This window comes from Lolium rigidum, chromosome 3 (assembly GCF_022539505.1).
Source record: "Lolium rigidum isolate FL_2022 chromosome 3, APGP_CSIRO_Lrig_0.1, whole genome shotgun sequence".
NCBI lineage: Eukaryota > Viridiplantae > Streptophyta > Magnoliopsida > Poales > Poaceae > Lolium > Lolium rigidum.
This window is the reverse complement of record NC_061510.1, coordinates 290329587-290341670: the sequence shown is the minus strand read 5'-3', so window position 1 is coordinate 290341670 and position 12084 is coordinate 290329587. Positions and strand designations below refer to the sequence as shown.

General features: G+C 47.4%; 1 protein-coding gene across 1 annotated transcript; it reads right to left on the bottom strand.

The window, feature by feature from the left end:
• Positions 1-7096: 7096 nt before the first annotated feature.
• Positions 7097-7489, bottom strand: LOC124699651 (cortical cell-delineating protein-like). Its single transcript, XM_047231920.1, has one exon. It carries the CDS (start codon positions 7487-7489, stop codon positions 7097-7099), a length of 393 nt encoding a protein of 130 aa, XP_047087876.1.
• Between the last annotated feature and the right edge of the window lie 4595 nt (positions 7490-12084).

Sequence of the window (12084 nt, the reverse complement as noted above, 5' to 3'; positions counted from 1 at the left end):
CCATAAGAATTAGCATAACCGTTACCATTATTATAAGGATATGGCCTATAGTTATTACTAGAATTGTTCCGATAAGCATTGTTGTTGAAATTATTATTTTTAATGAAGTTTACATCAACATGTTATTCTTGGGCAACCAATGAAGCTAACGGAACATTATTAGGATCAACATTAGTCCTATCATTCACAAGCATAGACATAATAGCATCAATCTTATCACTCAGGGAAGAGGTTTATTCGACAGAATTTACCTTCTTACCTTGTGGAGCTCTTTCCGTGTGCCATTCAGAGTAATTAATCATCATATTATCAAGGAGCTTTGTTGCTTCACCAAGAGTGATGGACATAAAGGTACCTCCAGCAGCTGAATCCAATAGGTTCCACGAAGAAAAGTTCGATCCCGCATAAAAGGTTTGGATGATCATCCAAGTAGTCAGTCCATGGGCTGGGCAATTTTTAACCAAAGATTTCATTCTTTCCCAAGCTTGTGCAACATGCTCATTATCCAATTGTTTAAAATTCATTATGCTACTCCTCAAAGATATAATTTTAGCAGGGGGGTAATATCTACCAATAAAAGCATCCTTGCATTTAGTCCATGAATCAATACTATTCTTAGGCAGAGATAGCAACCAATCTTTAGATCTTCCTCTTAATGAGAAAGGAAACAATTTTAATTTTATAATGTCACCATCTACATCTTTATACTTTTGCATTTCACACAATTCAACAAAATTATTGAGATGGCAGCAGCATCATCAGAACTAACACCAGAAAATTGCTCTCGCATAACAAGATTCGATGAGAGCAGAGTTTAATTTCAAAGAATTCTGCCGTAGTAGCAGGTGGAGCAATAGGTGTGCATAAGAAATCATTATTATTTGTGGTTGTGAAGTCACACAACTTAGTATTTTCAGGAGTGGCCATTTTAGCAGTAGTAAATAAAGCAAACTAGATAAAGTAAATGCAAGTAACTAATTTTTTTGTGTTTTTGATATAGAGTGCAAGACAACAAATAAAGTAAAGCTAGCAACTAATTTTTTTGTGTTTTGATATAATGCAGCAAACAAAGTAGTAAATAAAATAAAGCAAGACAAAAACAAAGTAAAGAGATTGGATTGTGGAGACTCCCTTTGCAGCGTGTCTTGATCTCCCCGGCAACGGCGCCAGAAAAAGAGCTTGATGGCGTGTAACTCACACGTTCGTTGGGAACCCCAAGAGGAAGGTATGATGCGCACAACGAGCAAGTTTTCCCTCGGAAAGAAACCAAGGTTTATCGAACCAGGAGGAGCCAAGAAGCACGTTGAAGGTTGATGGCAGCGGGATGTAGTGCGGCGCAACACCAGGGATTCCGGCGCCAACGTGGAACCTGCACAACACAACCAAAGTACTTTGCCCCAACGAAACAGTGAGGTTGTCAATCTCACCGGCTTGCCGTAACAAAGGAGTAGATGTATAGTGTGGATGATGATTGTTTGCAGAAAACAGTAAAACAAGTATTGCAGCATATTGTATTCGATGTAAAAGAATGGACCGGGGTCCACAGTTCACTAGAGGTGTCTCTCCCATAAGATAAATAGCATGTTGGGTGAACAAATTACAGTCGGGCAATTGACAAATAAATAAAGCATAACAATGCACATACATGATATGATGAGTATTGTGAGATTTAATTGGGCATTACGACAAAGTACATAGACCGCTATCCAGCATGCATCTATGCCTAAAAAGTCCACCTTCAGGTTATCATCCGAACCCCTTCCAGTATTAAGTTGCAAAACAACGGACAATTGCATTAAGTATGGTGCGTAATGTAATCAATAACTACATCCTCGGACATAGCATCAATGTTTTATCCCTAGTGGCAACAAGCACATCCACAACCTTAGAACTTTCTCGTCACCGTCCCGCATTTAATGCGGGCATGAACCCACTATCGAGCATAAATACTCCCTCTTGGAGTTAAGAGCAAAAACTTGGCCGAGCCTCTACTAATAACGGAGAGCATGCAAGATCATAAACAACACATAGGTAATAGATTGATAATCAACATAACATAGTATTCTCTATCCATCGGATCCCGACAAACACAACATATAGAATTACGGATAGATGATCTTGATCATGTTAGGCAGCTCACAAGATCCGACAATGAAGCACATGAGGAGAAGACAACCATCTAGCTATCGCTATGGACCCATAGTCCAGGGGTGAACTACTCACTCATCACTCCGGAGGCGACCATGGCGGTGAAGAGTCCTCCGGGAGATGAATCCCCTCTCCGGCGAGGGTGCCGGAGGTGATCTCGAGAATCCCCCGAGATGGGATTGGCGGCGGAGGCGTCTCGATAAGGTTTTCCGTATCGTGGCTCTCGGTATCGGGGGTTTCGCGACGAAGACTATATGTAGGCGGAAGGGCAGGTAAAGGGGCGTCACGAGGGGCCCACACCACGAGCCGGCGCGGCCAGGGCCTGGGCCGCGCCGCCCTGGTGTGTCGCCACCTCGTGGCCCCACTTCGACTCTCCCTCGTACTTCTGGAAGCTTCGTGCAAAAATAGGACCCTGGGCGTTGATTTCGTCCAATTCCGAGAATATTTCTTTACTAGGATTTCGAAACCAAAAACAGCAGAAAACAACGAATCGGCTCTTCGGCATCTCGTTAATAGGTTAGTGCCGGAAAATGCATAAATACGACATATAATGTGTATAAAACATGTAGATATCATCAATAATGTGGCATGGAACATAAGAAATTATCGATACGTCGGAGACGTATCACGCCGCCGAACCGTTACCGGGGGAGGAGGCCGCCACCACTCCACCGAATCCTCCATGGCTACCGACGGAGAGCCTCAGGCCCCGGCCAAGTAGCTGTGCCGCCCGGCTTCCTCCACCAGCGCTACATCACCTCCCATGGAACACCACCGCGGAAACTCTCTTCTCCCCCTCGTCGATTCGAAGGAGGGGGTGCTACCACCACCGCCATAGCCAGGCCGGGACCGGGGACGAGGCACGGGGCCCAGGGCCGAGGCCGGCAGCGGCAGCGGCTGAGGGCGACGTGCGGCGGGTGGCTGTGGGGCGCGGGGGGAGAAGGAGCCTCCGCCGCCGCCCGGGACGGGGGCGGGAGAGGGAGGCGGCGGATTTTTTTTCAAATATTTCTATTTTCATGCGAAACGTCAAAGCTAATAGAGCATATTTAGTAGGTAGTGAGCTATAGGGTTTGTCTGATAAACAAAAGCTCATTTGCATAGTCATCTATGGAAAATATGGAGTACAAGATGGTTAGCATGCTGGGCTATCGAAGCATGAATCGATGCTATGTTGGGCCTTATGCTTGCATTATTACATCCATATGAACCTAGTTTGTTCATAGTATTAGTTATTTTATGAGTGCTCTGTAAACTCCTTTTATTAATTACTGTTTGTCTACCTATTGTGGATGTACATATACGATTAATTTTGTTTTTGCCCCGAGCCCGCCCCATTTCTGTTTCTATTCCGCGATCTTGCATATCTGTATTCGATTCCGCAATCGGTCATTGTCCGGTCCGCTCGTAATCCGTCAAGAAAATATGGTATATGATATGGTAAAAGCAAAACCTAACCTGATCCGATTACATCCCTACTTGTCGGGTACCAGAAAATTTTCTGTCGTGCCATATGATGTAAAACATGGCACCCAACATGAATCCAACGGTTGTTGGGAGAGGCATGATGAAGTTTTAGCCGGCGGTTAGGCTATATGCGAGATTTGTTTTTGGGCCCAAATTACAGATAGGGATATGACATTTAGCCTCTATTGCTCTATAACTCGGTGTTTGTAGGCACCAAAAATATTGACATCATCTGTTGTTAGATGTTCTTAGCGGAGCGGCGGCGTAGTTAGCAAGCCGCCCCGCCTCTTTCTGGAGACTGTTTTGTTCCGGTCTACGGCGCTCAACGGTCATCGTCATCATTCCTGGCCGGACTCCGTTGCTAGCTCTGCCAGCCTGCCACTGCCCGTCACAGATGACTAGTTGTAGAATCCTTCCAACTCTTGTTTATCCCGGGCATCAAACATGACGGCAGTCCGAATGCCCGATAAACTCGCCGGGCACACCTACACCAAGACCGCGAAACCGCAGCGAGAACAGATCATGTCAGGGCCGGCGGACCATGTGAGCACGGGAGGGACGTCGTCCTGCGGCCACCTGAGCTGGCGCGGGGAACCCCAAGTCACGGGGGGCGCAAAAGGCGAGGAAACTCCGGCGCCGGCCGGCTCTGCTCAGACTGCGCCTCTGAGCGCCTGCGCGTGGTGGTGGCACCGGCAAGAATGGAGCTAGTAGCAGGCAAATTATTCTCGCCTTCGTGTTCACGCGACGCCCGGCCCACAGCCGTCAGCCGGTCACGGGCGGCTCTATAGCTAGGCCCTAGCGGCCAGCGCCCTACTGCACCGCGCGCAGGATCTCTCCCGAGGTCAAGCAACGGCCGGGCGGTGCAGCTGGGACCGGGGCGCTGCGCCGGCCAGTACGTTCGTCTTGCCTGATCCAGCAAAAGGTTCGCCGCCGTTGGTGGCGTGGGGCGCGTCGGATTTGTCGCCAGCTCGCCGGGTTGGAGAGAAGAATCACGTGAATGCTTCTTTTAGATAAAAGGCACAGAGGTGCCCGACTTTAAATTAATAAAGCCCCAACGAGTTCACACGTGAATGCTTCTAGTTCTACTAGACAGTTCCACCCCAGGTGCCTGATGGTTGTGATAGGGTCACTCATAGAAATGTGGACTTCGTTTTTGTTTCCGGCGACTGGTAAGGAACGTGCATGCATGTTGGTATGGCCTAAAATGGTCGTAACGCGTGTTTTTTGCAAAATCGATCTAAAACGAGTAGGGCAAACTCAATCTCCATATCTCAAGTGTTGGTGAGTAGCAATAGTGTAATATATGATGGCAAACCAAGTAACCGAACCATGACCACCAACTGGTTTGTTAATGAGAATGAAGATTTGGATGGATCTAGATCCTTCTGTATACATCATTTCTAGGCCCGTTTGCAACATAAAAAAAATAACATAAATTTTGGAGGATGAATCAAGAAAAAAAAAATCATGTAGTTCCCTTATTTGGAACATGGGATGATGTGAAGTGGGACCTTAGATTCCTTGAAATTCCTATGGAATGGGTTGCAACACATCAAATGTGTGGTGTTCCTTATGATTTCATCAGTTTCTGCCTACGATTCCTGTACTTCAATTTTGTGTGTGGCATCCATTTGAAACTTTTGAAGATTTCTAGTGTTTTTTTGTATGAACCCGGGGTACATGACATCTCATTTTACGTGTTTTTCCAGTTCGTGCCTTTTAAGTTCATATTTTCCACACCGTGCCTTAGCTACTTGTAAAAGTACTTACGAATAGTTTTTCTAACAAAACAAATGTAAAAAATACAAGTCTCATGGTAACTACTCCCTCAATCTTAGATAGAATACATTTTAGCAAGTTGTTTTAGCTTGACAAAACATCTTATATTGTGGGACAACAACTTGCCAAAATGTCTTATATCGTGGGATGGAGAGTAGTAATTGAGTATTAGCCGACATATATGTGTCCTTGTTGTTCAAAAGTATGCGGTCTCTTATATGGGCCATCATACAACCTAAGAAGGATGTATTGTCACCTTCTCTTTATCAGTGATTCCTAAACTGAATAAGTGAGAGCGGTGTTTTGGCACATAGGAGTGTATGCTCCATTTGTTTTGAAATGCATGTTACACACATTTTGAAATTTCAAAAAATTGAAACGAAAAATATGCACATACATCTTCACGTGCTACACGCTCACAAAATCGTTTCACGGAAAATTGACTGGTCATGTGACGTGTGTAAAAAGGACAAAATTTATTGCTAAAAATAAAGCTTTTTAGAAGATTTTTTTTCTGTTTTTTACATAGACGACAAAAGATATTGGTTCTTCGTGAAACTTGACGAATGCACATATATTGGGAAGATGTACATGTACAGTTTTTTGTCAAAAAATTTGATATTTCAAAATATAATTTTTTGGTAGAAGGAGCATTTGCACCCGGGAGCCGAATTGAATTTCCGTGAATAAGTATCATAGGTAACTTTATTTGTTCAGAAGAATGTCCGCTTTTCAACCGTGAACTCTTAAGAAAGATTTTTTTTACTAAAACTATTATTTGCTCCGAACAAGAACATTAACTCTTGGGATAGTTCATATTCCACTTAACCCGAATATAAAACACTTAGGTAGACAACTAATGGCACAAAAATCGGTACAACTAATGACATAATTTCAGCTAGAAAGGTTGAACATGTATCAGGGATACTTTGCCTCTAGCTCCGCCCGGGCGGGCACACGGTTGTATCAGTGCTATGGAAGGTGGGAGCGCTGCTGCTAGGGCATGGTGACCAACATAGTTATAGAAAGGTCGATTAAATTGGGGGTTCGGTGTTTTTCTCGTGTTTTGGATTTGAGAGGGGTGTATGCTCATTTAGTTAGGCGGAGTGGTTTTCTTTGTCCACGTCAACGTATTTATCCGGTCAGGTAGGATGTGAACGTTTTCAAGAGTTCAAGATTTTTTTTCAGAACAAACAGAAAATTTGTGGATGAAAAGTAAAAGTTGACAAGAGTTCATGGACGGAAAGTGAACTTTCACATGAGTTCATGGATGAACAATGCGCATGTAATTAACAAGTGGGTGCTCAAAGTAATAGTGATGGTTTTGGAATTTGGAGCTGGAATTGATAATGGATGACGTAGCTTCGCCATAGAGCAGAGAATATACTTAGTGGAGGGGAGGGCAACTATTCAGATACAGAAGATTCAACAACATTCCTTCCAATTTCTTTCTTTCATTGGCACACAAAGTAGACATGAATCAACTAGTACTGCAAACTAGTGCTACATTCAGAAAGACTCCAAAATAATAGGCGAAACAAGCACAACAATTGGCACACCAGATAAATCAGTTCTACATTCAGAACCAAAGAAATAATCAGAAATGGATAATGAGGAGCCAAACACGAATGCAGTATTGCAGTCACAAAATGAACGCTCTGCTCTTGTTTGGGCGCTGCATGCAGCTAGACAATGAATAGCTTAATCATGCGCAAATGAAGCCGCTTGGGAGACTCTTGCCGCAGTAGTTGACGAGGAGGCTGAGCTTGACGGGGATGTCGAGGCTGATGCCGAGCACGTTGGCCTTGATGGCCGTGCAGAGGCAGACGGCGGCCTCGAGGTCGGCGAGGCCGCCGAGGATGCTGCAGCAGGGCTCTGCTGGTGGCTTGCCGACCTCGGCGCTGACGAGGCCCAGCACGTTGGCGCACGCGGCGAGCTTGAGCGCGTTCTTGGGGCACTTGCTGTAGGACGGCGTGGGCGTCGTCGGAGTCGCCGGCGTGGGCGTCACCGGCGTCGGGCAGCTAGTGCCGCATGCGCTGGCCACGGCGAATACGAGGACCAGGCTGAGGGCTACGAGGAGGAAGGTCTTCGGTGCCATGGCTGCTGAGAGCATAAGGGCTAGCTAGGAGTGTGTGCTTGTGTGAGCTGTGGACGTGAGACTGAAGAGCTAGCCGAGGGTATTTGTAGGCGGGCGGGAGGGAGAAACGAGCAGACCTTTGTGAGAAAACCCTAGCGTGAGAGCACACCCTCTAAACTCTAATAATTTGTACTAGCTCGCTCCTGTGGCGAAGCCACACTATAGCAGTGTTTTTTTTTTGAGAGCTATAGCAGTGTTGTGAATTGACTATACAGGTTAGGTATACATGCAAGAAATCATGTAACAAATTAAGAAAAAATAAAATAAATACTTATATTTGACTACACAACATTAAATTCAATATTAAGGGCATCTCCAACGGCTCGGGTCGGCTGCCGAGACCCAAACGCGGCTCAAATGTGCCTGGCCCGCGAATACGTCTGCGCGGTCGCGCCGTGCGTCCGCGTTGGTTATATCCGGGCTCGCCAGACAGTGGCACATGTCTACTAGTGATTGACCAAAAGGACCATCTTTGTAGAGATGGTTAGTCGAGTTAACCAAAACCTACGACGGACGTACCTACTCGTCGTCGCACCGTCTACTATGGCCGGGGTTACTTGCAGTCGCTTGGCCTACTACTGGCCACCGACGTGACCTGAGGGGCCAGCGCCGTCATCGGAGCGCATCCCGGCAACGACCGCCTTGCGCCGCGCGCGTCACCATATCTCCCTGGAGGCTTCCTGCTCCCGCTGGCAGCGTTCGATGGCCTCGGCTAGAGAGGAGTCCCTTTGGACTCTCTACGCCACCGCCTCTGGTGCCGCCTCCACGCGCGCCTGCTCCTCCGCCGCCTCCACGCGTGCTATCTCATCCACCGCGATCGGCGCCCGGTCGGCGTAGTAGCAGGCCCTGCCCCTCGCCGCTGCTGCCTCTGCCTCGTCCCTCGCTGCGATGGCCTCCTCCAGCTCGCAGTGCTCCCGGTCGACCCGCATGTGGTCCCGTCCCCTCCACGCGACCATCGTTAGGTAGGAGCGCACGTACGCCGGCCTCATTGCGAGCGCATCTCCGTGAGCTTGCGCCCGCTGCTTCATCGCTTGCACACTCGCCCTCCTCGTCGTCCGGAAGGAAGTCGATGTCATCATCGTCCTCATCGTTGACGACGTGGATGACGTCGTCAGTGACCGGGGCCGCTGCCATCCCCGCCCTCGCCGCCGCGATTTCCTCCTGGAGCACTGGTGGAAAAACAGGCTTCGGGTGAGCCCCATAAGTCGCGAAGGTAAAGGAACCGCGACTAATGGTACCTTTAGTCGCGGTTCGGGAGGCGAACCGCGACCAAAGGCTCGGGCCCGGGGCGCTCGGTGGCCAGCCGGTGCACGTGGGGGCTTTAGTCGCGGTTGGCCGAGCCAACCGCGACTAAAGGTGCCCGAAGGCCTTTAGTCGCGGTTGGCTATGCCAACCGGGACTAAAGCCCCTCCCCTATATATACCCATCCGGCAGCCAACACTTAGCCATTTGGAGCCATTCTCTTCACAAACTTCACAAGTGAGTGTTAGGTTTGCTTTTGGTTCCTCTTATGCACATAAGGTGTTTGATGAAATGCCCCAAGAGCATGAAACAAACATGATATGAAGTGTTGGAGCCACACTTGAGCTTTCTCATTTATTTTTTCCTCCTCGATCGCGGTTAGCAACTTGAACCTTTGATGTGTCGTCATTGATACAATATGCATGTGTGTGTAGTTCATTGTTTAATTTATATTGTTTGTAGCTAGTTAGTTTAACAAATGCATGATGGTTAATTATATATTTTATATTATAATAATGCGGATGAATCGGCAATGGATGTACGGTAACCGACTCTCCGGCGAGTTCGATACGGGTTTGAAAGATTTTCTCGTAGTGGCTAATGCGAACAAGCGGGGGGTTTTGTTATCCGTCCATGTGTTAAGTGTAAGAATCGGAAGGGTTACTCTTCCTCAAGAGATGTTCACATGCACCAGCTTCGGCACGGTTTCATGCCAAGCTATAATTGTTGGACCAAGCATGGAGAAAGAGGGGTTATAATGGAAGAAGATGAAGAAGGGGATGATTTCATCAATGAAAGCTATCTTTCTCATTTCGGTGATACTTTCATGGAGGATGTCTGAAGGTGAAGGGGAAGGTGAAGGGGAAGGTGAAGAAGAGGATCCCGTTGATGATCTTGGTCGGACCATTGCCGATGCACGGAGACGCTGCGAAGCCGAAAAAGAGAGGGAGAATTTGGATCGCATGTTAGAGGATCACGGGAAGGCGCTCGTACCCCGGATGCGATGATGGTCCGAAAAAGCTGGGCTGCACTACTCGGATTTGCTGAGATGGAAGGCACGAGCAGGTGTAGCTGACTCGGCATTTGAAAACTTGCTGAAAATGTTGAAGAATATGTTTCCAAAGAATAACGAGTTGCCCGCCACTACGTACGAAGCAAAGAAGGTTGTCTCGCCCTCTAGGTTTAGAGGTTACGAAGATACATGCATGCATCAACGATCGCATCCTCTACCGCGGTGAATACGAGAATTTGAATGAATGCCCGGTATGCACCTGCATTGCGTTATAAGATCGAGGCGATGACCCCGGTGACGATGTTGAGGGCCGAGAACCCGGGAAGAGGGTTCCCGCCAAGGTGATGTGGTATGCTCCCGTAATACCACGGTTGAAACGTCTGTTTAGGAACAAAGAGCATGCCAAGTTGTTGCGATGGCACAAAGAGGACCGTAAGTCGGACGGGAGTTGAGACACCCCGCAGATGGAACGCAATGGAGAAAGATCGACGAGAGAGTTCAAAGATTTTGCAGGCGACGCAAGGAACATAAGATTTGGTCTAAGTACGGATGGCATGAATCCTTTTGGCGAGCGAGCTCCAGCCATAGTACCTGGCCCGTGACTCTATGCATCTACAACCTTCCTCCTTGGTTGTGCATGAAGCGGAAGTTCATTATGATGCCGGTGCTCATCCAAGGTCCGAAGCAACCCGAGCAACGACATCGATGTGTACCTAAGGCCATTAGTTGATGAACTTTTACAGTCGTGGGGCAGACCTGGTGTCCGTGTGTGGGATGAACACAAAGAAGAGGAATTTGACCTACGAGCGTTGCTTTTCGTAACCATCAACGATTGGCCTCGCTCTTAGTAACCTTTCGGGACTCGTCAAATAAGGGATACAATGCATGCACGCATCTGCTTACATGAGGCCGAAAGTGTACATTTGCCAAATTGTAAGAAGAACGTGTACCTTGGGCATCGTCGATTTCTTCCGAAAGGTCATCCGATAAGAAAGAAAGGCAAGCATTACAACGGCAAGGCAGATCACCGGCCGAAGCACTGCGGAACACTACTCAGTGCTGAGGTATTTGATATGGTCAAGGGTTTGAAAGTCATCTTTGGAAAGGGTCTCGGCGGACAATCGGTTCCGAAGGGAGCTGACGGGCACGTAGCCATGTGGAAGAAGAAATCTATATTTTGGGAGCTAGAATATTGGAAAGTCCTAGAAGTCCGATCTGCAATCGACGTGATGCACGTTACGAAGAATATTTGCGTGAACATCCTAAGCTTCTTGGGCGTGTATGGGAAGTCAAATGATACAAAGGAAGCACGGCGGGACCGAAGCAAAGTTTGAAAGACCACGATGACCGGCATCCGGAACGGTTTCAAGGTCGTGCCGGCTACGCTCCGACCAAAGAAGAGAAGGTCATCTTTTTTGAATGCTCGAGCGATATGAAGGTCCCGTCAGGATTCTCGTCCAATATAAAGGGAATAATAAACATGGCGGAGAAAAAGTTCCAAAACCCGAAGTCTCACGACCGCCACGTGATTATGACGCAATTGCTTCCGATTGCTTTGAGGGGCTCCTGCCGGAAAATGTTCGAGTAGCCATTGTGAAGCTATGTGCATTCCTCAATGCAATCTCTCGAGAAGGTAATCAATCCGAAGTTCTACCACGGTTACGGAACGATGTGATCCAATGTCTTGTCGGTTTCGAGTTGGTGTTCCCGCCATCCTTCTTCAATATTATGACGCACCTCCTGGTTCACCTAGTCGATGAGATTTCCATTCTCGGTCCTGTATTTCTACACAATATGTTCCCCTTCGAGAGGTTCATGGGAGTATTAAAGAAATATGTTCGTAACCGTGCTAGGCCGGAAGGAAGCATCGCCAAGGGCTATGGAAATGAGGAGGTAATTGAGTTTTGTGTTGACTTTGTTCCCGACCTTAAGCCGATTGGTCTTCCTCAATCGCGGCACGAGGGGAGACTAAGTGGAAAAGGCACGATCGGAAGGAAATCAATGATATGTATGGACGGCCATTCTCCGACTGAAGCACACCACACAGTTCGACCAATTCCAGCTTGGTGGCTCCGTACTTTGAGAAACACAAGAATATTTTACGCTCGGACAACCACAGGAAGCCTGAATCTCGGATTAGGAAGGCCCACATGGAGACTTTCGGCGGTTGGTTGAGAAAACATTTAATGAGTGACAATAAGGTTGTAGATCAGCTGTACATGTTGGCCAAGACACCATCTTCGACTATAACGACTTTCCAAGGGTACGAGATAAATGGGAATACATTTTACACGATCGCCCA